Below are 26591 nucleotides of genomic sequence, written 5' to 3' on the forward strand. Positions count from 1 at the left end.
AATCATCATTGCAATTATTATTGTTATTATTTTCAATATCATGATGCTTTTCAGGTTTATGTAAGAGCTATCAGCTGCAATGCATGTAAGGGCAGCTCCAGAATTATGCCCAATAAACAAGACAAAACTGAAAGTGATGGGTCATCTAATAGTGATGAAGATGAATCCCCTTGCCTCAGTATCTTCTTATCTTACTATATATATATATATATATATATATATATATATATATATATATTCTTGGAGACTTCATTATGAATTCACCACTAGCTTTGACTTTCCTCTCCCTTCACTGACCATCCTGGTGAACTAGCCTTTAACTTTGCTATTCTTCACGACATAGCCAAGTTGGTGCAACACCCTACTTGTATTCCTGACCATCTTGGGGATATGCCCAACATTCTTGACCTTTTCCTAACCTCTAATCCTTCAGCTTATGCTGTTGCCCCATCCTTTCCATCGGGCTCCTCCGATCACAATCTCATATCTGTATGTAGTCCTATCACTCCAATCCTTCCTCAGGAACCCCCTAAGAGGATGGGCCTCTGGCGCTTTGCCTCTGGTAGTTCGGGAGACCTGAGGAGGTATTTTGCTGATTTTCCTTGAAATGACAACTGCTTCTGTGTCAGAGACCAGTCTCTGTGTGCCAAGTGCATAACACAGGTGATAGTGTCTGGTATGGAGGCATACATTCCTCTCTCTTTTTCTCAACCTAAACCTTCAAAACCTTGGTTTAACACAGCCTATTCTCATGGTATACATGATAGAGAGGTGGCCCACAAAAATTACCTGAGCCTTCTATCACAAGAATCTCATACACTTTATATTTCTGCCTAGAGCCATGCCAAGTCTGTTCTCCAACTAACCAAAAATTTTGTCATTAACAGAAAGTGTCAAAATCTTTTAAGATCTAACTTCCCTTGTGATTTCTGACACCTAGCCAAAAACATCTCCAATAACTTTGCTTGTTTTTCTTTCCCTCCTTTATTTCAACCAGATGGCACCACTGCTATCACATCTATCTCTAAAACTAAACTCTTCTCTCAAATTTTTGCTAAAAACTACCATGGATGATTCAGGGCTTGTTTCTCCCTCTCCTCCACCCTTTGACTACTTCATGCTACCTACTAAAATTCTTTGTAATAATGTTTTCCATGCCCTCACTGGCCTAAACTCCCAGAAGGCTTATGGACCTGATAGGGTCCTTCCTATTGTTCTCCAAAACTGCACTTCTGTGCTTGCATCTTGCCTAGTCAAACTCTTTCAACTATGTCTGTCAACATCTACCCTTCCTTCTTGCTGGAAGTTTGCCTACATTCAGCCTGTTCCTAAAAAGGGTGACTGTTCTAATCAGTTTCAGTTTTGAATCTATCCTCAACAGCAAGATTCTGAAACATCTATCACTTCACAACATTCTATCTGATTGCCAGTATGGGTTCCATCAAGGCTGCTCTACTGATGATCTTTTGGTTTTCCTTACTGAGTCTTGGTCATCCTCTTTCAGGAATTTTGGTGAAACTTTTGCTGTTGCCTTAGACATATCAAAAGCTTTTGACAGAATCTGGCACAAAGCTTTGATTTAAAACTATCCTTCTACAGCTTCTATTCTTCTCTCTGAAACTTCATCTCAAATTCTCTTTCTGACCGTTCTATTGTTACTGTGGTAGGCAGTCACAGTTCTTCTCCTAAGTCTATTAACAGTGGTGTTCCTCAGGGTTCTGTCCTGTCACCTATTCTCTTCCTACTATTCATCAATGATCTTTTATAATGAAAATAATGAAGGATGAAAATTACTGCAAGGAGTTACAAAAGGATATTGACAAGATACATGCATGGAGCCAAAGATGGAAACTAGAATTCAATGCCAGAAAATGCCATGTGTTTGGAATAGGAAAAAAGTAAAAAAGAGACCTTCATGGAATTACAAAATGAGACAAAAAATAATAATGAAATGTAATGAAGAAAAAGATTTAGGAATAATGATCCAGGACATCCCATCACCTGAAAGGCACATAAATGGAATATTCAGCTCTACATACAGCTTGTTAATGAACATTAGGGTGGTGTTTAACTATTTCAATAAAGAAATGATGAAGAAAATTATAACAAGCATGATACAATGTAAATTGGAATACACAGCAGTAGTTTTGGCTCCACACAGAAAAAGATATACAGAAACTGGAAAGAATACAGAGAATAGTGACAAAGATGGCACCAGAATTGAAAGATTTAAGCTATGAAGAGACTTGAGGAGATGGGATTACCAACACTACGAGAGAAGAGAAAGAGGAGACCTGATAATGAAAATAATAAAGGATAAAAATGACTGCAAGGAGTTACAAAAGGATACTGACAAGATACATGCATGGAGCCAAAGATGGAAACTAAAATTTAATGCCAGAAAATGGCAAATTAGTACACAATATAAAAAGGATAACAATGTACAAATTAATAAATAATATAGAAAGAATGGACAGAAATGACTTGGTGCCACAGATGGATGAGGGAGAGAGACAGACAAGGGAGCATGGGAAGAAAATCAAGAGTGGATATTTGAGTGACATCAAGAAATACAGCTTCCTGTATTGAACTACTGAAATCTGGAATGATTATTATTATTATTATTATTAAACATAACGGAGAAGGCAGAGTGGGACGAGCGCAAGCGCTATAAGTTGCCAGATGACAACCCCCACCCACCTTGACCGTAGAAAGAAGAAAGGAAAAGCAATTAGCACAATAGTAGGATGAAATCAGAGCAGGAGGAGAAAATAGGTTAAACAATTATAAAGAACGCCTCAACGAACTGAGAATTATTAAAACTCACAAAAAAATTCAACAAAAAAAATCAACAATTCTGACTTATTTAATATATGTCAGACAACACGAGTAAATGTAGTATAACTACTTAAAACTTGATGGTATAAAATCACAGGTATAGTTACATAATTTATCACCGGTATAGCTGCAAAAGCAACCAGAGTTTAATTGACTAGACTCTTCAAGATTTTGTTCGAAGCAGACTTGAATTTTTGCACATCACTCGCAGTGCATGTGCCCTCGTCAAGCATGTTCCAAAGTCTTACAGCACAAGGAACAAAGCTTCGCTGAAACTGACTGGTGTGACACCTAACCTGCTGTAAGCAGCGCGCATGTGAATTTGACGCAAGTCGAGTGTTTCTGGTGGGCACAAATGCATTTGGGATGGAGGCATTCAGCGGGTGAAGCTGGTTGGCATGGATCTTATATAGCATGCAGACACTGCTGACATTGCGTCGGTGACCAAGATCCCAAGCTGCTTCGCCACCACAGAGGAACCTAGCGGAGGAGACAACTCTGTCAATGAGACAGAGGTGGGACACAGCTGCGGAAGACCACACAGGAGCACAATACTCCAGCAGTGGAAGAATAAAACACCGGAAGCAGCTGGCAGAGATAGACTGGTCACCAAAAATCCGGTAAGCCTTCCTCACAACGCCAAGCTTTTGCGAGGCAGAACTGACAAGACGCCTGATGTGCTGTTCAAAAGACAGTTTTGAGTCGAATCTGACACCCAAAATATCAAGCTCATCACATACTGTCAGAGGCGCGCCATCAACAAGCAGAGGGCCGTGAAGGGGATTTAGCATGCGAGAGCGTGAAATACACAAGCATTTTGATTTTGATGCATTCAGTTTCATGTTCCAGGTGCGACACCAGTCAGATATACGTCTGAGATCCTCATTCAGGGATGTACTAACATCAAGACGTGAATTCGGTGACTCAACAGTAGCAACAAGTGTCACATCATCTGCATATCCGTAAATAGGATTGCTAGTGATTTGTAGTAGATCGGAAGTGTAGACATTGAACAGCAGAGGTCCCAGTACGCTACCCTGGGGAACACCTGAGTGGACGCTGTACCAGTCACTGTAGCAACTATCAACGCACACACGGTGGGTGCGGTGGGTAAAAAATTGAGTCAAGATGGACAGTACCGGGCCACCGACACCAAAAGATTGCAGCTTCCTGATAAGACCGGCATGGTTGACTCGGTCAAAAGCTGCAGAGAAATCAAGTTGGACTACCCTGGCTTCATGCCCACAGTCAAGAGCTTGCTGAATCTTATGAGAGATAGTGAGTAGCGCATCCGTAGTCCCTAGGTTCTTCCGATAAGCAAACTGATTAGCTGGTATCAAATGAGAGTGTTCAAGGTAACGAGAGAGACGACCAGAAATAACATGTTCAAAGATCTTAGAAAGTAACGGCGTGATAGAGATTGGTCTATAGTTGCTGGCATCAGATGATGGAGAGCCTTTAGGGATCGCTGTGATGTTCGCATTTCTCCAGCACATGGGGAAACTACCGGTCAGGATTAGGCGTCTGAAGACTGCACTCAGTTTGGGAGCAAGAACTGCAGCTGTTTCCTTCAAAAACATAGGAAACATCCCAAGCGGATCCGTGCCGCCATGGGAGTCGAGTGCTAAAAGTAGTCTCATGACTTCCTTAGACCTAAAAGCCAGTTTTGTCAAGACTGGCATGGCGGGAGGCAACTCGCTGGTGGGGGCTGGAGCTCGACAGAGCTTGGAGTCAAAGTGTTTCATCAGCAGATCAGCTTTGCCTTTTGGACTTGTGATCAGCTGTCCAGTATCAGAAAGCAGAGCAGGGAGAGATGGTCGCAAACCAAAGACAACTGACTTCAGCGTGGACCACCACTTGTGCGGGTCAGATCAATACCACGAGACAGTAAAAATATCCCACCTGGAGTGCAGATTTGAAGGAAGAAGTGATTTGAAGGAAGAAGTGATTTTGGCAGTGTACACATGTTTAAAGAAAAACTGGATAAATATGGTTATGGAGACAGGACAAAATGAACTTTTGGCTTGTGTCCTGTACGATATAATTAGGTGAACACACACACACACACACACACACACACACACACACACACACACAGAGAGAGAGAGAGAGAGAGAGAGAGAGAGAGAGAGAGAGAGAGAGAGAGAGAGAGAGAGAGAGAGAGAGAGAGAGAGAGAGAGAGAGAGAGAGAGAGAGAGAGAGAGAGAGAGAGAGAGAGAGAGAGAGAGAGAGAGAGAGAGAGAGATATGGAAAGAGGGAGGAAATGGGAAGGGATGGAGGAGGAGGGCTGGGAAGGGAGAGGGAGGTAAGGGGAAAGGGAGTGAGGAAGGGCGAGGGCAGGAAAGGGGGAGGAAGGGAAGGGGAAATACACACACACACACACACACACACACACACACACACACACACACACACACACACACACACACACACACACACACACACACACACACACATTTTTAGATGTGATAGTACTGCACAGCCACAGCGCTGCATCACAAGAGATGTGAGGATAACACACACACACACACACACACACACACAGGTACTGCATTTTGAGATAAGAGAGTAAAGTGGGGGAAAAAAATCGGCTTCTTCACAGGCTGGAATGAATAAGCACTTTTCAGTATTTTCAAGGAAAACATCATTAAGGATCTTAATGGGAGGCATAAAATATTTGGAAGATGGAGAAAAGGGAGGAACAATCCATAGATCATCCAGGGAAGAGTTTTAACAAAGGTTTGAGTGAAGATTTAAACTTTAAGAGATATATGAAATAGAAGTGGTGCCATCAGGCTGAAACGGAGGAGAGAAAGATGAAAAGTTCTTGGAGATATTTTTGGCTAGGAGCTAAAAGTCACAAAGGAAGTTATATCTGTAAAGATTTTGACATTTTCTATTGATGAAGGACTTTTGGCAAGTTGAAGAACAGTCATGGCAAATTTGAGGAGAAATGTAAAGTGCATAATACCTCCTCAGGTTTCTCCAATTAGCAGAGACAAAACACCTGAGGCAATTCAACTTTGGAGGATCCTTATAGAAGAATTGGAGCAACAGAACAATATTAATTTTCTTATGTGTTCCAAAAAGCAGAAATAGAAACAATGGTGCCCAAACTAATGCATGCTCAAATTTAATTTCTAAATATTAGCCACTGCATATCTAGTCATTAATTTAATTGAGTGCAATCTATGGCAATCAATACCACGAGACAGTAAAAATATCCCACCTGGAGTGCAGATACCACCAACAGAATTTCTGCGAGGAGACCCTACATAAGCCAAACCCAGGATGCCACCTTCAAACTTTATGTCAGTGAAGAGATGAGCCAAGCAGTAATCCTTGTGAGAATACTCACGGCTAAAGACCTACAGAAAAGAGAAATAACAAGGATGCCAGTGAGTTATAAGCTGGGACACACTTCTGCATCTGAGGACCCAAGAGCATCATAGGAGGATTAAAAAGCAGTAAAACCACTAAGTCACCCTTTTGACTGGGTTAATTCAAGGTAAAGAGTAAAGCAGCCCTTCAAAACATTTCTTTGGCTTGTTTTACTGTAGAAATATACTAACCAGTTATTCATTCATTTAAGTACAATATGGAGCTGAAGTGTGACATAATGCCAGGTCCCCAATAAATATTTGTTTTTATTATATTTTCCAATAATATACAGCAAGTGATAATGTAAGCTTTTGTGTTTGATAAATGGGATACTTCATATAGTTTTATTGTCATGAAAAGCAAATATGGCTATGTCTTCCTACTTACTTATTTACATATTATAGTATAGTATTCAGTATCATTACAGAGTAAAAGGAATATTTTTTTTATGAATCAATCATAATTTTGTAACAAAGAAAATGCTGTTTGTTTGGAAGCAAAATGACTTCACCTCAACTCCATTTGCCAAAGACTCTTCCTTTTGGCATTATCCATAATCTTTATGGAACCTGCAGAATGTCAAAGCAAAATTTTAACATGAAGTAGGATCCAAATGTTCCACAACTGTCTGCTATGAAACACCAAAATCACTGTAGCGCATACAACCTTGGACCATTAAATTAAATGTGATGTTATGAAACAGTATTTCGAGAGAGAAGGTAGCATGGTCATGCATAAACTTTGATTTTTATGCAAGTTTTTTGTCCTTTAACATTGTCAGTTTTCTGAAATTTTTGCAAGAGTGGATGACTTTTATCTATTTCCTGGGATATAGCTGTAAAAATCATTTTCATCACTAGTGATGAACTGGAAGAATAAGTTTGTATAAATTCTGACATCTTCCAAGAAATCTCTGCAAAGTGGACAAACATTACTTTTGTTCCTGGATGTGCAAGACAATAAATTCTGTAACAAACTATCTTAAAATGAGCCCTCTCATTACACTGTATTGATATAAACAATAGAGAATGGCAATAACTATACAAATGTCACAAAGAGATTGCTAATATTTCTCTTTCAATATCTTAGTTAAAATTCTACTGACTAAGAGCAGCCCAAAAATCTTATTCTTTGCAACCAGAAGTTGTTTACATCTGAATGATAAAATTACATAAATAGTAACTGACAATCAATAATGGGTCACAACTCCATAAAGGACAATCAGTCATATTTGTATGGTTTAATATTCTGTAGCTTCATGAGAGTTTTGTTGCCTGAAGCAAGCAAAGACTGCACAACCAATGTTCCTTCACGACTACCTTTTTTTTTTCTTTTTTGTGAATTTTCTCATTAGACATAAGAATCCACTGAAAATTGGAGGCTAAATTCCCACTATCAAGAAATGTACATATAGACATAATAAATATTGTAACTGGACAAAAATAGAAAGATATTGAGACAATACATTTACAGGAACTTCCTGTCAACAGTGCAAAAGCAAAATAAGTGGCTCATTACTTGGAATGATATGCTAACTTAAAAATCATGTGATCATACTATTTTCTACTCTCAATAATAATTTACCTACTGGGTGTTCCATATAGAAAAGATGTGGAACACAATGTATGCCTCCTCCCTCATTTTATGTGAATATCAATGAGAGGAGACACATATGTATTTTGAAACCTTTAAAGATTTTTGCTTTCTCATTACCATAATTTGTCATTATTGCAATTCATCACTGTTTCACAAGTATTTGAAACATTCACTGCTGCAGGTGATTTGTGAGTTAATTACCCTGTCATCACCTTTTGAACACAAATACAACAAATGATTAGATAAAGTTACCAATGATATGATTCCTATATTCCCTATTTCATAATAAAGCATTCCTATCATTGGTAACTTTAACTAATCTAACTAATACAGTATACTGTTTCATAACATAGCTTTCTGGATCCATTTAGTGACAGTTTGTATGTACTCATTATATGTACTCAAACTAGACTTTGAGAACTACAGGATTGTACCTCATATTAAATTGTTATATTATACTGTTTTTAACACAGCTCACCAGCTCCATTAAGCAAACAAGGACTGTATTTCAGCTTTCATATATTCCAACTAGAATGTCTGAAAACTATAAGATCACACCTCATATTATAAGTACACCCAACCAAAGAAGTCAAGCTCCTGAAAATTACAATGGTTAGTGAAATTAATATTTTATGGAGAAACTTGTATTAGGAGAATGACAGGACCAACAAGATATAAAAAGGAATATTCTAATAATGATTAGTACATATTAACATATAGTTAGGCTCCACATGGTAAGGTTTTCAGAAGTAGTGGAAGTAGTTTACAGAAAGTGTGTACACAAACACACACACGTTAGAGTTAAAAATAAATATAGAGAAGGGACAGCATGAGTATAGCTCTTTTTCTGTATGTCACAACTAGGTAAATACACACACACGCACACACACACACACATGTGCCACCCAGCTGATCGGATGCATCCACAGCAGCTCAAAGGATCTATCTAGGTTTGATTGTGCGGGGAGATCAAACTTTGAGTCGTCTCCATAATAGGGTCTTGTGTGAGGTGTGTGCACAGGGGAAGAGAAAATGTTACTAGAGGAATGGCCAAAAGGAAGAGTGATACAAGGTAATCACTGGGGGTTGGTGATGTCAACAGGGAAGATGGCAGCTGGAATGAACCCAAATATTTTTGAGGACTTCAAGGAAGAGGATCTCAGTGTAACTCACACAAATATGGAAAACTGAAGAAGAAAATGTGAAAATACAAGAAGAAATATGTAGCTTAACAGCGATGATAAAAGGCATGGAAGGAAGAAAGAGAAGTGGATGGTGACAATGTACAAAAGATATCCAGTAACATGATACAAATAAAAAAAGAGGGAGAAGGAAAGAGAAAAAGAAAACAAAGAACTGAGAAAAGAGGTGACACATAGTGGACTTAAACAAGAAGTACGGTGAAGAAATTAAGAAACTCAAAGAAGAGAATGAAGAGTTAAAGAAAACCTTGCAAGAGAGAGAGAGGTTGGGGTTGGAGAAATGAAAGAGTTAGTGACAGAAAAGTAAAAAGTTGGAAAGAAAGAGAACAAAAGGTGGACCTGGAGGAGATAATAAAGCAACAACAACAGGAATACAATAAGGATATGGAAAAGCAAGTCATTAAAATAATAAAGGAAAAAAGTAATCTTGTGAGAGACACAGTACAAACAAAGATGTGTGTGGTGGTATTTGGGGTTAAGGAGAAGAACCTACCCATGAAAATAGGTAGAGAGAAAGAAGTGAAAAGGGCTAAGGAAATTATAGCAGAAGTGGCAAGGGAAGGAGAGGGGATAATTGGACAAATTGAAGAGGTTTATAGGATCGGAATATAAGATGAAAATGGAATAAAACCAATGAAAATAAGATTCATGTCACAAACGGCAACAGAACATGTCTTGCAAAGAACAAGAAAATTGGAAAAAGAAGGAATGAAGAATACATGGATGAAAAGAGACATGAAAAAAAGAAGAGAGAAGTAAACTGAAAGAATTGTAAGCAGAGGCCCAGTCAAAAAACGAGGAGAGAACATGGGAACAAGCGAGAAGATTCACCTGGAAAGTGTGGACATGAAAGTGAGGAAATGGTGGCACAAAGATGCCACGCAAGATCACCTAGCAGAAATTTAAAGATTGTGTACTAATGTAGATGGTTTGGTGTTGATCCTATTGGAACTTAAAGACTACTTAAAGCACAATACAATAAACCAGACATGGTATGTTTAACAGAAACCAAACTAAAAGAGGAAATAAAGTTGGGATTTGCAAACGAAGGAACAGCACATGGAGGAGAGACAGGAAAGGAAAGGGAGGAGGAAGAGTGATGATACTGGTAAAAGAGGATATTATTATTGAGGAAGTGGAATATGGTGATGGAATGGTGGAAACTTTGAGTGTTGTGATTAAGATCAAAGGAAGTGAAAAAACAAAAGTTACTGTGATATATATACCACCAAAAACAAATGCATGGAAGACCAATGGATATAAAATTATACAACTAGAAACAAAAAATAGCATAGAGGAAATGATAAAGAAAAGTAACAAAGTGCTCTTAGTAGACGACTACAACACTAAAGGAATTAACTGGAAGGAGATGGAAGTGAAAGAAAATATCGAGTCATGGAGTGAAGAACTTATGCATACCATGATACTGTAGTGAATACAATGAGACAGTGGATGAATGAACCTACAAGATGCAGAGGAGAAAAACCATCACAGTTGGACTAGGTGTTTATAAAAACCCCAGAAAGTAGACCAAGTATACATTATCTGAGTCCAATGGGAAGGAGTGATCATGTGACAATAGAAATAGTACTACGGGAGGAAACAGTGTTGCACAGGAATGAACATTACAAAAATGGGAGACAGAACTATTGTATCAGTCTCAACAATTACTATTATATATATATATATATATATATATATATATATATATATATATATATATATATATATATATATATATATATATATATATATATATATATATATTCACCATTTTATATATTCATCCCACAAGTAACATGGCCTGCCAATCTATTCTAAATTAACCTTCTCCTCCTTCTCTACCTCTCACAGGAATTTCACACCTACTTCCAGTCCTTAGGGAAAACACCTGCGATCCACTTAACTCAAATAAATACAGCCCACATGGTAGCGAGCTCTCAGTCAGAGTCCCAGCCAAGCTTAGTACCAGTCAGTCAGTCACCTGGTCACAAGCAGTCAGTCTTGGTCTCTCACTCAGTTCTGCTCAGTCACAGTCAGTCTTGGGAGATGATGCTCAGTCACCATTCATATTACTTCAGAGAGAGAGAACAATCAATCATCACATTATAATTTTGCCTCGAATTCAGTGTGTACAATCTATCTACTATTAAATCAAGAAGAACTCTCACATCAACTAAATCAACTTACTACCAACCTTCCATCCAGCAAGCCGTCATCCTGGAAACGCCAGAGTGACTATTGAATGCCCAGGGTAAGTGGGTTTAGCTCTGGACCTGGCAAATCACCCCGACGGCCCCCACCCAAACAAGATAGAGAACCCGAAAGAGCAGGAAGACTCCGGATCAGTGAGGCTGTTAAGGGAACCGAAGCCTGGCAGAAAAAGATTGCTCTATGAGCGTTTGATAAGGGAGGATGGAATTATATCCAACTCCCTGCCTCACATTCATCTCATGGGGAAGCACTTTAGCCAGAGGCCCAATCCTGCCATCACGGTCAGGCTTGTTCCTACGTTACCAGCGGGCGCCACGTGGAGGCACACTTCCCCTGTAACTAAGTCTCAAGGAGGGTTTTCACGTCATTCAGGGAGTCATGGCATAACACCATCCCGGACCCTCCAGGAGTCATAGGTAGTTTGGTGAAACTTTTGCTGTTACCTTAGACATATCAAAAGCTTTAAATAGAGTCTGGCACAAAAGCTTTGATCTCCAAACTACCCTCCTACAGCTTCTATCCTTCTCTCTGTAACTTCATCTCAAGTTCCCTTTCTGACCATTCTATTGCTGCTGTGAGAGATGGTCACTGTTCTTCTTCTAAATCTATTAACAGTGGCATTCCTCAGGGTTCTGCCCTGCCATCCACTCTCTTCCTATTCATCAATGACCTTCTAAACAAAACCTCTTGTCCTATCCTCTCCTACACTGATTATACCACCCTGCACTTTTCCACATTTTTTTCACAGACCTCCAACCCTTCAGGAAGTAAACAGTTTACGCAGGAAAGCCACAGAATGCCTGACTTCTGATCTCTCTAGAATTTCTGATAGGGGCAAAGCAAACTTGCTATTGCTCAATGCCTCAAAAACTCAATTCCTCCATCTGTCAACTCAATACAACCTTCCAGACAACTATCCCATTTTCTTCAATGACACTCAACTGTCCCCCTCTTTCACATTGAACATCCTCAGTCTGTTCTTTTCTTATAAACTAAACTGGAAACTTCACATCTCATCTCTGGCTAAAACAGCTTCTATGAAGTTAGGCATTCTAAGACATCTCTGCCAGTTTTCTCACCCATCCAGCTGCTAGTTCTGTACAAAGGCCTTATCCGTCCATGTATGGAGTATGCTTCATATGTCTGTGGGAGGTTCCACTCATAACGCTCTTTCAGACAGGTTGGAATCAAAAGTTTTCATCTCATCAACTCTTCTCTAGCTGACTGTCTTTAGCCTCTTTCTCATCACTGCAACGATGCATCTCTAGCAATGTTCTACCACTATTTTTATGAAAACTGCTCTTCTGATCTTGCTAACTGCATGCCTCCCCTCCTTCTGCAACCTCGCTGCACAAGACTTTTTTCTTTCTCTCGCCTCTATTCTGTCCACCTCTCTAATGCAAGAGTTAACCAATATTCTCAATCATTCATCCCTTTCTCTGATAAACTCTGGAACTCCCTGCCTGCTTCTGTATTTCCACCTTCCTATGACTTGAGTTCCTTCAACAGGGAGGTTTCAAGACACTTATCCTTCAATTTTTTAGTAGTGCTTCGGTCCCTATTCGAGGGCTGGCATCTCAGTGGGCTTTTATTTCCATTGGATTTTTGCTGCCCTTGGCCAGTGTCCCTCATATATATATATATATATATATATATATATATATATATATATATATATATATATATATATATATATATATATATATATATATATATATATATAAAATTTTCCTGTATTCCCTCATTCTGTGGTACCACTTTCAGTGCCACAAGATAGGCTTCCTTTGCAAACAGATTGAAAATTCTTATCTATTAGTTCACTCATCTCAATAGTTTCATAATTTCTTCCTTCTCTTTTAAACTTGTTTATGTCTTCCCTATGTTTCATTTTTCCATTTACATGTTTGTAGAAGAGTTTGAGCTCTTCCTTGCATTTTCTTACTAAGTCACTTTCAAAATTTCTTCTTCTTTTCTTATCATACCATATTTATTCCTTGCCTTTCTGTATTCTTTCCTAGTATTTCTGTAGTTTTCTCATAATTCTTCTCCATGCCCTGTCATTTTTCTTTTTTCCTTTTACACACTGGCAATATACCATTCATGCTTTCTATTATTAACTTTATAACTTGATACAAACTGTTGTACCCCTTCTCTATACTTGCTCAAAAATGTCTCATTTTTTCTTGCACTACTTTACCTTCATATAGCCCTTTCCAATTAATCTTTCCATAAAATTCATTAAGCTCTGCAAAGTTTGCCTTAGCATAGTTCTGTCTCACATTTCTAAATTGTTCATTCTTGTGCAATACTGTTTCCTCTTGTAATACTATTTCTATTGTCACATGATCACTTCTTTCCACTGAATGCAGACAATGAATACTTGGTCTACTTTCTGTAGTTTTCATAAACACTAAGTCCAACTGTGATGGATCTTCTTCTCTGCATCTCGTAGATGCGCTCACCAACTCTCTCGTTCTATTAACTATCATGGTATGCATAAATTCTTTGCGTCATGACCCAACATTTTCTTTCAACTTCATCTCCTCCCAGTTAATTCCTTTAGTGATGAAGTCACCTACTAAAAGCACTCTGTTACTTTTCCTTATCATTTCCTCTATGCTATTTTTTGTCCATATTCCCCTCATCCCTTCTACTTTTGCCAATTTTCCTCTTCTTTGTAAAACATGTTTTGCTGCTGTTTGTGATATGAATCTTATTTTCACTGGTCTTGTTCCATTTTTGACATACATTCCAATCCTGTTAACCTCTTCAATTTGTTCAGCTATTTCTTCTCCTTTACTCGCCACTTCTGCTATAATTTCATTAGCCATTTTGCCTCTTCTTTCTCTCTAGCTATTTTCATGGCTAAGTTCTTCTCCTTGACCCCAAATACAACCACACACATCTTTCTGTGTACTGTGTCTCTCACAAGATTACTTTTTTCCTTTATTATTTTAATCACTTGTTTTTCCATGCCCTTACTGTGTTCCTGTTGCCTTATTACCTCCTCCATATCCACCTTTTGTTGTTGTTCTCTCTATTCTTTCCAACTTTTGACTTCCTCTGTCACTAACTCTTTAACTTTCCCAACCTTAATCTCTCTCTCTCTCTCTCTCTCTCTCTCTCTCTCTCTCTCTCTCTCTCTCTTGTAAAGGTTTCTTTAACTCCTTGTCCTCTTCCTTGAGTTTCTTGATTTCTTCACAGTACTTCTTGTTTAACTTCACTATTTTTGTCACCACTTCTCTCAGTTCTTTGTTTTCTTTTTCTCGTTCCATCTCCCTCATCTTCATCTCTATTATGTCACTGGATACCTTTTTTACATTGTCACCACCCACCTCTCTCTCTTCCTTCCACGTCTTCATGATCACTGCTAAGTTACACATTTTTTCTCATATTTTCACATTTTCTTCTTCAATTTTCCCCATTCGTTTATTTGTATGAGCTTCACTGAGGTCATCTTCCTTGAAACCTTTGAAGATACTTGCTATGCTGGCCACCATTTTCCATGTTGATATCACTGACAATGTTTATCTGTACACTATTCTCCCATTTCACCCTTTCAGCCACTTCCCAATTTACACTTAACTTCCCCTGCACTCACACATCACACAATTCCCTATTATGGAGACAGGACTCAAGCTTGCCCCACCTGCACAACCAAAGCCTAGATAAAGCCTTGGAGGTGCTGCGGATGCATCTGATCAGCTGGTCAGTAAGGTGGTGTGTGTGTGTGTGTGTGTGTGTGTGTGTGTGTGTGTGTGTGTGTGTGTGTGTGTGTGTGTGTGTGTGTGTGTGTGTGTGTGTGTGTATTTACCTAGTTGTGGTTTATGGGAGGGGAATAATCTCATAGTAACCTGTCTCTATATCTATCTAGTTTGGTCTTAAAAAGCACTGACAGTTTCAGCATTTACAATGTCTTCACTAAGTTCATTCTATTTGTTCACACTTCTGTGAGGAAAACAATACTTCTTGATGTCTCTTCTACAGTTAACTTTCTTCAACTTCTTATCGTGTCCCCTTGTACTCTGTGTGTCTAAATTTATTAAACATTCTTTGTCCACATTTTCCATACCATTTATCATTCTACAGATGTTTATTAAATTCCCTCTCTCTCCTATTTTCAAAGATAGGAATATTTGTCACATATTGTTTATAATGTATGTTTGTAAGTTGAATGTGTAAGGCAGACATAATAAAGTGTTAAGGAGAGAGAGAGAGAGAGAGAGAGAGAGAGAGAGAGAGAGAGAGAGAGAGAGAGAGAGAGAGAGAGAGAGAGAGAGAGAGAGAGAGAGAGAGAGAGAGAGAGAGAGAGAGAGAGAGAGAGAGAGAGAGAGAGAGAGAGAGAGAGAGAGAGAGAGAAACTGATATATGTTGGGACTCATGTAGTAGATTGTCATAAGCATATGAAAGACTGGGACTCCCCAAATTCACAGCAAACCTTCTGCCACAGCCTGAAAAGCCTGAAATCATCCAATAGAAATGAACCCAGGGCCTGATATGTCTCCACTTTATGGGAGGGATATACATTTCTAAAGTTCTTGAGTTGACTGTAACAAACTAACATTACTGCTTCTAATTCAATACTGTGGAATCTCTGTTCTAGAACTTTATTCGTTCATGAATGCTGTTCAAAATCCTAAATGTTCAAAAGTTGAAACTATTTTCCTCATAGAAGCATACCTGTCAGAGCCACATGATTGATGTACAGTGGAACCTCCGTTCTAGAACTTAATTTGTTCCTGAATACCATTTAAAATCAGAAATGTTTGAAAACTTTAACTGTTTTCCCCACAGGAATCAATGTAAAATGGATTAATCCTTTCCCAGACACCAGTCTACCCTGTCTTAGCAGCTTATGACAAATGCTCCCACAGCCAAGATGGCTGCTTTACAACATCTTCAGCTCACAAATTATTTATCCAGAAAGGACGTATTGAATGAACTTAGTGACACAGAACTCATTAGAAGATACTGCTTAGCCCGTGCAGATATTCTCTTTGTCACCGATCAAGTGAGGGAAGCCTTAAAGAGGGACACAGAAAGGAACAACCCACCTACCACCAAAATGAAGGTGATCATAACTCTTAGACATCTTGCTGCTGGGAAAAGCTATGGGAATAATGCATTTATGTAGTAGTGATGGCACAGGTGGCTTGGGATAACTGTTTGTCTACATCAGGCTTTTCAACAGAATCACATTTACCTTATTTCAAAAACTGAATTAGTGTGGAGGAGGTTTGGAGGACAGGCACTCTGTGCCTGTCCTCCAAATATATATAAATGAACTAAATTTTTATAGAAATTATAAACTAGTAATAAACAGCAGCTTTTGCTAGGTCTTTTAATATTTGAAATCAAGTAACTGTTCTAAAACTGAATTATGGTACTGCAATCAAAGCAATAATGAGTTCAAAACTTTGTTCAAAAACTGATTTGTTCCAAAAGGGAGGCATTCAATAACCAAGGTTCCACTGTATGGTTGTATGATAATTGGTAAATTTCCGACACAAGCTTCAAGATTCTTACTCAGCTACTACAGAGAAAGCTACTTTGCATATTTTGAGATCAGTGAACTCTAGTAATCCATTCCATCCATTCCATTATGCACATACTATATATACAAGCTAGTAGCATGTCTGCAGCCAGTGATATCAGTATGATCTAGGCAGTATGATCAGTATGATCTGTCCCTGAGATGCTTATATCTTTCTTGGGGTTACTTTGTTTACATGTTGTTAAAACAACTGTGGATGCACTCTTAAGAACCAAAGACTTATGAAAGACATCAATCTTAGACACCTCTCACCTCTAATAAGTTGCGGACATCCCATGAAGTTCTGTCCATGTTGTAATGCACCTGATTAGTGGTTACTGGAGACCACTCTTGATGTACAAGAATTTTCTTTATTACAAATCCCATATCAGAAAAGTCTAACTTGTCTCCTGCATCTCTCCATGAAGTGTTCTTGTAGATTTTGTCCACACGATCAATAAGACTGATCTGAAAAGTAAAATAATTAAGCTACAAAATGTGATATGACTGATACTGTATTCTATAAGTTCCTTACTAAATTCACAAAATATGGGCTATAGCATAAAAAGAGATTAAGCTTAAAAGTGCTTACCAGGTTAAATTTGGGACTTTCTAATAAGTTACAAATTTTTAAAATACTCATGAAATTCATTACCTCCTCTAAGAGCTATCCTCTTTAAGTTATGACATTTGTAACCTGGCTATTTTTTTCCTACCATTTTCTCAACATTCTATGAACACTGGAGAAGTTTCGCAAGACACCACAACCTATAAATAAGAACACTATTTCACTGTTATACAACCTCTATTTCATACATGATGCCAATCTGCAACATTACACAGATGAGAGAAGGATAAAAAGATCCATCTATCTATCTGTATACTGTTACTACCACAATTCCCCCAGCCCCCTTCACAAAACTGCCTCACCTGGACTAGCTTCCTTTCCCTGAGTCCTATGTGGACTCATTTCAAGTGTTCAATATGGGTGTACAGGGTCCCTTGTGACTCCTGCTTCCTTTTCACAACAGGTCATAACACCAGGTCACACTAATTAAGGTTGCCAGTCTGTTTTACCCACCTAAAGACAAGGGAAATACTCTAACAACAATCAATTACCACAGCTGTGAAAGAATCAACAACCACGTCTATGAAAAAGTTGTAACATGCAGTAACACATGTATGGTTGAGGTATAACACCTTGCTGGACAACTGCCTTCTGTAACAAGTCCTACCACTGTCCAACAGTGTGTTATAGCCCCAAGCAAAGTAGTGTTGTTTACTGCTTGTCTTGTCAGGTAGTGACTGGGTAGTGACTGACTGTGGGAAAGTGTACCACACTCTCTCTGCTGCTATGAGGAGGGGGTACAAAGGAAGGGGCGAGTGTGGTGACACACATACACCCGCCCACCACTCTGCTCCCCATGCTGGTTATATGAATAAAACACTTTACTTCTGAAAATTCTAATGATCAAACTAGGGGGGCTAGATGAATACTGATTACTTCATTGTCAAGAGCAACTCTTATACTAAATACTGGATGAGACTCAAATTGAACAGACAAGGGGAAATAAGTAAATTTACATGAGGAATATGAGTGATTGCATGGATAAATATAATTTTAGAAGTATCAGGCTTCGTAATTTCGTGTCCAGGATGTGTCAAAGCCTCATCCCCAACCTCTCTCTCTCTCTCTCTCTCTCTCTCTCTCTCTCTCTCTCTCTCTCTCTCTCTCTCTCTCTCTCTCATCATCATTCTTTTCTCTTTTGTTCTTACCACTTTCTTCGTTTCATAACACATTATTTCGCAGCACAAAACAATACCAAACTGGCAATCCTCACATGGGGTAGCCCAGACAAGGCACCACACAGTCACAAACATATATAGTTCAAAAGTGCAAGGACGAACCAAAACTGTTCTATAGATTAATTATTGGAAAAATTGAACTAAATGAATAATCAATAAGTTTGAGATGGAAATAAAACATATGAAGACCCAATAGACATGAGTGAATTGCTAAACAAAAAGTTCCAACAAGTTTTCACAGAAGAGTCAGAATTTAAAGAACCACAAGATCAGAAGATGAAAAAAGCAAATGTGGGAAATCATAGTAATTAAAGAAGTTTATAAAATGATGGAGGAACTGGAAGAGAGGAAAGCAACAGGACCAGATGGAATATAAGGTTCCATTTTAGAAAAGTGCAGGAAACAGTTAACTGAAGAGGTATATGACATAATGAAGAGCTCAATATCAACTGAAAGAGTGCCTTAGGAATGGAAAAGAACAGACATAGTGCCAATTTTATAAAAGTGAAAAGAAACAAGAATCAGTAAACTATAGACCAGCATAGTATGTAAGATCTGTGAAGAAGTGATAAAAAAGCAGTGGACAGAATTTCTAGAAAAACATGATACAATAATAGAAAAATAGTATGGCTTTAAACAAAAGCAATCATGTGTAACCAACTTAATGAGCTTTTATTCGAGAATGATATAACACAGGAGAGGGATGGATGAGTAGACTGTGTATTTATATCTGAAAAAAGCTTTCAACAAAGTTCTCCACAACAGGTTATTATGGAAGCTACAAAATATAGGAGGATTAAATAGAAAAATAAAACACTGGTTGGAAAAATTGCTTAAAGGGAAGAAAAATTAATAAGAAAGGTAGTAAAACATAGAATCAAAATGGAGAAAAGTAGATAGTGGAATACCACAAGGATCAGTGCTGGCACAAATACTTTTCCTGTTCTACATGAATGATATGCCTGAAGGAGTAAAGAGTTACATGGGCTTGTTGCAGATGATGCAAAATTACAAAGACATATAAGAAACAAAGACTAAAATTCTACAAGAAGATTTCAACAAAATCTGGAACTGGAGTAAGAAATGAGAGATGGAATTTAATGTCATGTAATGGAAATGGGAAGAAAGTGAAAAAGAGACCAAAATGGACATATAAAATGGGAAATGAAGAAATAATAAAAGTACAAAAAGAGAAACATGTAGAAAGGATATTCAGAGACATATAGAATGGTGAGAAATACTGGAACAGCATTCCACTACATGGATAAAGATATGATGAGAAAGATAATTACCACTATGAATAGACTAAAGATGGAACATGCTGAAACATTGTGGTCTCCACACAAGAAAAAACATGTGAAAAAACTTGAAAGGATACAAAGGATGGCAACAAAGATGATTCCAGAAATGGAAGAAATTAATCTGCCAACATTGGAACAAAGAAGAGAAAAGGAAGATTTAATACTAACTTATAAATTGTCGAACAGAGTAGAAGAAATAAATAATGAGAAACTCCTCCTATGAGAAGTAGGAAATACAATAAAACCTTGATTACCGAACACCTCCCTTTTCGAACAAATCGGTTTTCAGACAAAATTTTGAACTCATTATTGCTTCAGTTGTGGTACAATAATTAAGTTCTAGAACAAAGTTACTTGATTTCAAATATTAAAAGACATAGCAAAAGCTGCTGTTTATTATTAATTTATAGTTTCTTTAAATATCTACTTTGTTTTTCTGTATTTGGGGGAGAGAAACAGACTGTAAGACAGTAATTCAATCTTTGAAATATGGTAAATGCGATCCCATTGAAAAGTCTTGATGTAAACAAACAGTTTTCATAGCTTTGGAGTAATCCTGAACCACCCAACCCCCAAAGCCATCACTACTGCACAACTGCGTTAATTTTTCCAGCAGCTTTTCCCAGCAGCAAGATGTCTAAGTGTTATGATCACCTTCATTTTGATGATAAGTGGGTTGCTCTTCTGTCCCTCTGTAAAGGTGGGTTCACACTTGGCAATTGCCAGCCGCCACAAGCCTCATTGGCCTGCCTGCTGCGCTTTTGGTGTCTGGCAGCTGGAACTGCCAGCTGCACCAACAAGATAGACAGGTTGGTCTTGTCCAGCTGCCCGCTGCTTTGTTTACATCGTGTCCTTGACAAGAGTTATGGAAGATGTTGTGTCCGAAGGGAGAAAAGTTAATGCTGGAGCTAGTCAGGGACCAAAGTCATTTCTGGGACCCAAGACACACTCTATATATATATATATATATATATATATATATATATATATATATATATATATATATATATATATATATATATATATATATATATATATATATAGATAGATAGATAGATAGATAGATAGATAGATAGATAGATAGATAGATAGATAGATATAGTAACCACTGCAGAAGGAGCCAAGTTCTTAATAACTGCTTGATCACTCTTCCTTACCTGTTGCTAGCGTATCCACTGTCTCATGGTGTCTGGGTCTTCCATGCTCAACTCAGGCAAAAGAGTGTGGCTGACACTCCTTTCCCCTCTTCTACTCAGCCAGGGACATGTCCACAGGCGTTTCCTTTTTTTGTTTTATCTTCCCGTGTGCCAAAAAAATGTAGTTATTACTTCGGCATCATCACTGGAGGAAGACATTTTATCAAGTTGCTGTTTATTTATATTCATTTCCCACCAACCAGCCAGCCCTTCCCAGCCATCTGTGTGAATGTACATCCAGCTGGGAGGATGTATTGCCAGGTATTGCCAGCTTGTGGCAAGTGGCAATTCAGCAGCGAATTGCCAAGTGTGAACCCGCCTTAAGGCTTCCCTCACAAGATCAGTCTAAACAGCATCTTCTGATGAGTTTTGTGTCACCACTAAGTTCATGCAATACAGCCATCTATTCATCAATAGCAGCCATACTGGCTGTGAAAGCATCTGTCATAAGCCACAAAGACATTGCAGACTGATGTCTGGGAACAAATTAATCCATTTTACATTGATTTCTATGGGTAAATAGTTTAGGTTTTTGAACATTTCAGAAGTCGAACAGAATTCAGGAACAAATAAGTTCGAGAACCACAGTTCCACTGTACCAGTTACACACGAGGACACAGCAAAAAGAATAAGAAAAGTAAGATACTTGAGAAACATAAAGAAGTATAGTTTTCTCACAAAGAAATGTAGAAGTTTGAAACAAGCTAAGTGAGGATGTAGTATTGGCAATGAGTGGGCACAATTTTAAGAAAAAACTGGACAAGTGTAGAAATGGAGACGGGACCACATGAGCATACCTCAGGCCCTGTAAATTACAACTAGGTAAATACAACTAGGTATATACACCATTCACACTCTTAGCCCCTTTGGCCCTTGGTGGATAGGAAAAATATTGTGGCCCGCTGCACTATACCCCAGGAACCTAGGCATAGTACAACTGGCCACATACATTGTCATGTACAGTGTAATTATAGAAAAAAAAGTAAGAATGAATGAAGGAAAGAGATAAGAGAGGGATAAAAAGAAAGGCTGGAGTCGAGAGTTGACAGATCCCCAATGCGTAGCCTAGCCTGCCACAAGTTGGTATAACATTTACTCACACAAATTCCTGACTTTATTTACCCCACTTCTATTTCTTCATTCAGTTTGAGTCTCACATTGTTTAGAGCAGAGGAGTTGCCCTTGATGATGGCATAATTAGTATTCATCCAGTCTCCATAGTTCAGTCAAAACTATTTTCTAAATGCAAGTGTTTTATTCATATAAGCCAGCACAGAGTGAAGCGAGGCAGTGGACTGGCAGGTGTAAGTGTGAATATCACAATCCCACCCCTTCTCTCATACTGCACCCCCTTGTAGAAGGGCCAGAGAGCATTTGCTTGCACTCCCACAAGTCACTGTCTAGCCACCACAAGAGATAGACATATGAAGGCAGACAGCATTGTTTGGAGGAGATTAGGAGGGTTTTACAGCTAGACAGGCCAGTTGCTCTAAGATGATTGAGTAATTACCAGCCTACATGGGTAGTGTAGGGGTCTCCATATCAGCTTCCCTAGAAGTGTTTTCTTTTTTTTTCTTTTTTAATGTAGGAGGGACACTAGCCAAGGGCAACAAAAATCCAATAAAAATAAAGCTGAATGAGATGCCAGTCCCCAAATAGGGACCGAAGTGGTAGTCAAAAATTGAAGGATAAGTGTCTTGAAATCTCCCTCTTGAAGGAATTTAAGTCATAGGAAGTGGAAATACAGAAGCAGGTAGGGAGTTCCAGAGTTTACCAAAGGGATGAATGATTGAGAATACTGGTTAACTCTTGCATTAGAGAAGTGGACAGAATAAGGGTGAGAGAAAGAAGAAAGTCTTGTGCAGCAAGGCCATGGGAGGAGGGAAGGCATGTAGTTAGCAAGATCAGAAGAGCAGTTAGCATGAAAATAGTGGTACAAGATAGCTAGAGATGCAACACTGCGGCGATGAGAAAGAGGCTGAAAACAGTCAGTTAGAGGAGAGGAGTTGGTGAGACGAAAAGCTTTTGATTGCACCCTGTCTAAAAGACTAGTATGAATGGAACCCCCCAGACATGTGAAGCATACTCCGTACAAGGACGGATGAGGCCCTTGTACAGAGTTAGCAGCTGAGGAGGTGAGGAAAACTGGCAGAGACGTCTTAGAACGCCTAACTTCATAGAAGCTGTTTTAGCTAGAGATGAGATGTGATGTTTCCAGTTTAGATTATAAGAAAAGGAAAGACCAAGGATGTTCAATGTAGAAGAAGGGGACAGCTGAGTGCCACTGAAGAAGAAGGGATTTTTGTCTGGAAGCTTGTGTCGAGTAGATAGATGGAGGAATTGAGTCTTTGAGGCATTGAACAATACCAAGTTTGCTCTGTCCCAATCAGAAATTCTAGAGAGATCAGAAGTCAGGAGTTCTGTGGCTTCCCTGCATGAACTGTTTACTTCCTGAAAGGTTGGACGTCTGTGAAAAGACATGGAAAAGTGTAGGGTGGTATCATCAGCATAGGAGTGGATAGGACAAGAAGTTTGGTCTAGAAGATGATTACTGAATAATAGGAAGAGAGTGAGTGACAGGATAGAACCCTGAGGAACACCACTATTAATATATTTAGGAGTAGAACAGTAACCATCTACCACAGCAGCAACAGAACAGTCAAAAAAGGAAACAAAGTGAAGTTACAGGAAGAAGGATAGAAGCCATAAGAGAGTAGTTTGGGAATCAAAGCTTTGTGCCAGACTCTATCAAAAGCTTTTGATATGTCTAAGGCAACAGCAGAAGTTTCACCAATTCACCAAAATCTCTAAAAGAGGATGACCAAGACTCAGTAAGGAAAGCCAGAAGATCACCAGTAGAGTGGCCTTGATGGAACCCATACTGGAGATCAGATAGAAGGTTGTGAAGTGATAGATGTTTAAGAATCTTCCTGTTCAGGAAAGATTAAAAAACTTTAGATAGGCAGGAAATTAGAGCAAGAAGACAGTAGTTTGAGGGACTGGAACACACTCACCACATAATCAGACATGACTCCTTGGCACAGCTAAAGCAAGCCGAGTTTGGCTACAGTGAGAGGTGAATCACCCTCCAGTTCGTTTTGTGGGTACTTGTTTGGTTACATGTTGCCTGGTCAAATGGTAATGCGTTGCTGAGCTTTTTTTTTTTTTTAAGGTTGCATGCAGAGGATTATGCTGCCTTGCAGTAATTTATCTTTCTTCCTTTTGGGAAGAGAGATATTATATTGCTTGGCAGAGGGGAATATAATATCTTTCTAGATGTGGGTTAGTCCATTATTCGAAGTGGCATTCCCACAGGGTATTATACCTCAATTTTACATGTTCACTTTTTTCACATTGTATGTACTAATTTTTCGCTGTAAGATTAAACATGAGTCCAGTTTTGCTCTTTTGAGTAATTTGCTTGGTCACTCTTGGTGTGGGATTGCAAACAATTGCATAAACAAACAAAAATACACAAACAAAAATTTTAGGAAGATAGATCTCGACCAGATGTTTCCACTGATGTATAATATACGGGGGATATCTTTTTAAACATGGTCTGATTTTATTGGCTGACTTTGAACTCATTTTTCTCAAAACTTACTCTATGTGGGTTATGCCTCTGTAGTACAGCATGACTTGTATTCATTCCAAATTACAGACGCTCTCCAACTTATGAACAAGCTAGATTCCAGAAGGCCATTTTTAAGTTGCTATTCTGTAAAATATTTTGGGTATACAGCACCCTCTTGAGTTCTGTGCTTGTTTTCTTTAAAAGCCATACTGCCATACTTAAAGAGGATCGCAAAACTAAGGATATAAAAAAAAAATCAAAAGCAATTATTTATGTCAGCCACATAGCACTGTGTGAGAGTATGCTTTTGTCTTCACATTCAGCATGTCTTCATATTCAGCATGATGCGGCAGTGTGGTGGAGTATAAACAACATGACACCTTTTGATCATGATCTTGACGCTGCAGGTGACTCGATATTTTTTCTGAGCCAGTTTCAGTGTCTATATAGTCCTTCACTAAATTCTAGATGGATGAGACAAATTCCTTATATGGTGATACAGGTGATACATAAGTTTTCATTAGGAAGGTGTATAGTAGGGTGCTGATAAGGTAAATCAGAGAAGGAACAGAAGATCCCATCCATGACAAACAGGGAGGTTTTACAAAGGGAAGAGGAAGAGGTTGAGTAAACCAAAATTTTGCAGTAAGGAAGCTGTGTGAAAAGTTCTTGGGAAAAAAGAGAAAGTATTCTTTTTGGTATTCATAAACTTGAATAAAGAATATGATGGGATTGACAAGAAAGGGCTATGGGATGAAAGTATATGGGGTGGAAGGCAGGTTGGTGGATGGTGTGGAGAATTTCTATGGTGTGAAGAATTTCTATGTAAATAGCAGAGCATGTGTGAAAGTTAAGGTGAGAGTGAGTTCTTCCCAGCCAGAATAGGTTTATGTCAAGGTTGTGTAATGTCACCATAGTTATTCAATTTATATATGGATGGTATGGTAGAGGAAGTAAAGATGAGAGTGATAGATAAAGGCCTGGGGCCACATACTAGAAACCTCATATCTCCTAAGAGCTCTTGTACCTCACTCTCATAACTTGTTACAATGCATACTGGAAACATAGGCACTGTCATGTCATATCATAGTTCTCTGAATTCACAAGCTACTGGGAGTGCCCATAACTCAGTTGCAATATGAAGATCAGTCACCAGCCATTCCACTTCAACTATCATCAAAAGAATTTCAAGATAATTACAGTAATTACAGGAGGAGGCAGTAGACTCCTGCCAAAATGATAATTACTCCCAGTGAGGTCTAAAGCACTGTTCAACACTGTAAACATTTCATGCAGGTAAGCTACAGAACACTTGACTTCTGATCTTTCTAAAATTTCTGATTGGGGCAGAGCAAACTTGGTATTGTTCAATGCCTCAACTCGACAATCTATCAACTCAACACAACCTTCCAGACAACTATCCTTTCTTCTTCAATGACACTCAACTGTTCCCCTCTTCTACACTGAACATCCTTGGTCTGTCCTTTACTTATAATCTGAACTGGAAACTTCACATCTCATCTCTAGCTAAAACAGCTTCTATGAAGTTAGGCATTCTGAGACGTCTCCACCAGTTTTTCTCACCCCCCAGCTGCTAACTCTGTACAAGGGTCTTACCCATCCATGTATGGAGTATGCTTCACATGTCTGGGGGGGGGGGGGCAGTTCCAGTCATACTACTCTTCTAGACAGGGTGGAATCAAAGGCCTTTCATCTCATCAACTCCTCTCCTCTAACTGACTGTCTTCAGTCTCTTTCTCACCGCCACAATGTTGCATCTCTAGCTGTTTTCTACCGCTATTTTCATGCTAACTGCTCTTCTGATCTTGCTAACTGCATGCTTCTCCTCCTCCCACGGTCTCACTGCACAAGACTTTCTTCTTTTTCTCACTCCTATTCTGTCCACCTCTCTAATGCAAAAGTGAACCAGTATTCTCATTCATTCATCAC

At 38.7% G+C, this 26591-nt stretch overlaps 1 protein-coding gene across 3 annotated transcripts in view; it reads right to left on the reverse strand.

The window, feature by feature from the left end:
• Positions 1-26591, reverse strand: part of LOC135093237 (ADAM 17-like protease) — a 219524-nt gene that overhangs the window by 76365 nt on the left and 116568 nt on the right. For all 3 annotated transcript variants that reach the window (XM_063992245.1, XM_063992244.1, XM_063992246.1), the window contains 2 exons: positions 17038-17232; positions 6068-6206 (listed from right to left, as the gene is read on the reverse strand). In XM_063992245.1, the coding sequence (XP_063848315.1) occupies positions 6068-6206; positions 17038-17232 (334 nt within the window). The remainder of the gene's footprint in view (positions 1-6067; positions 6207-17037; positions 17233-26591) is intronic.

This window comes from Scylla paramamosain, chromosome 42 (assembly GCF_035594125.1).
Source record: "Scylla paramamosain isolate STU-SP2022 chromosome 42, ASM3559412v1, whole genome shotgun sequence".
Taxonomy (NCBI): domain Eukaryota; kingdom Metazoa; phylum Arthropoda; class Malacostraca; order Decapoda; family Portunidae; genus Scylla; species Scylla paramamosain.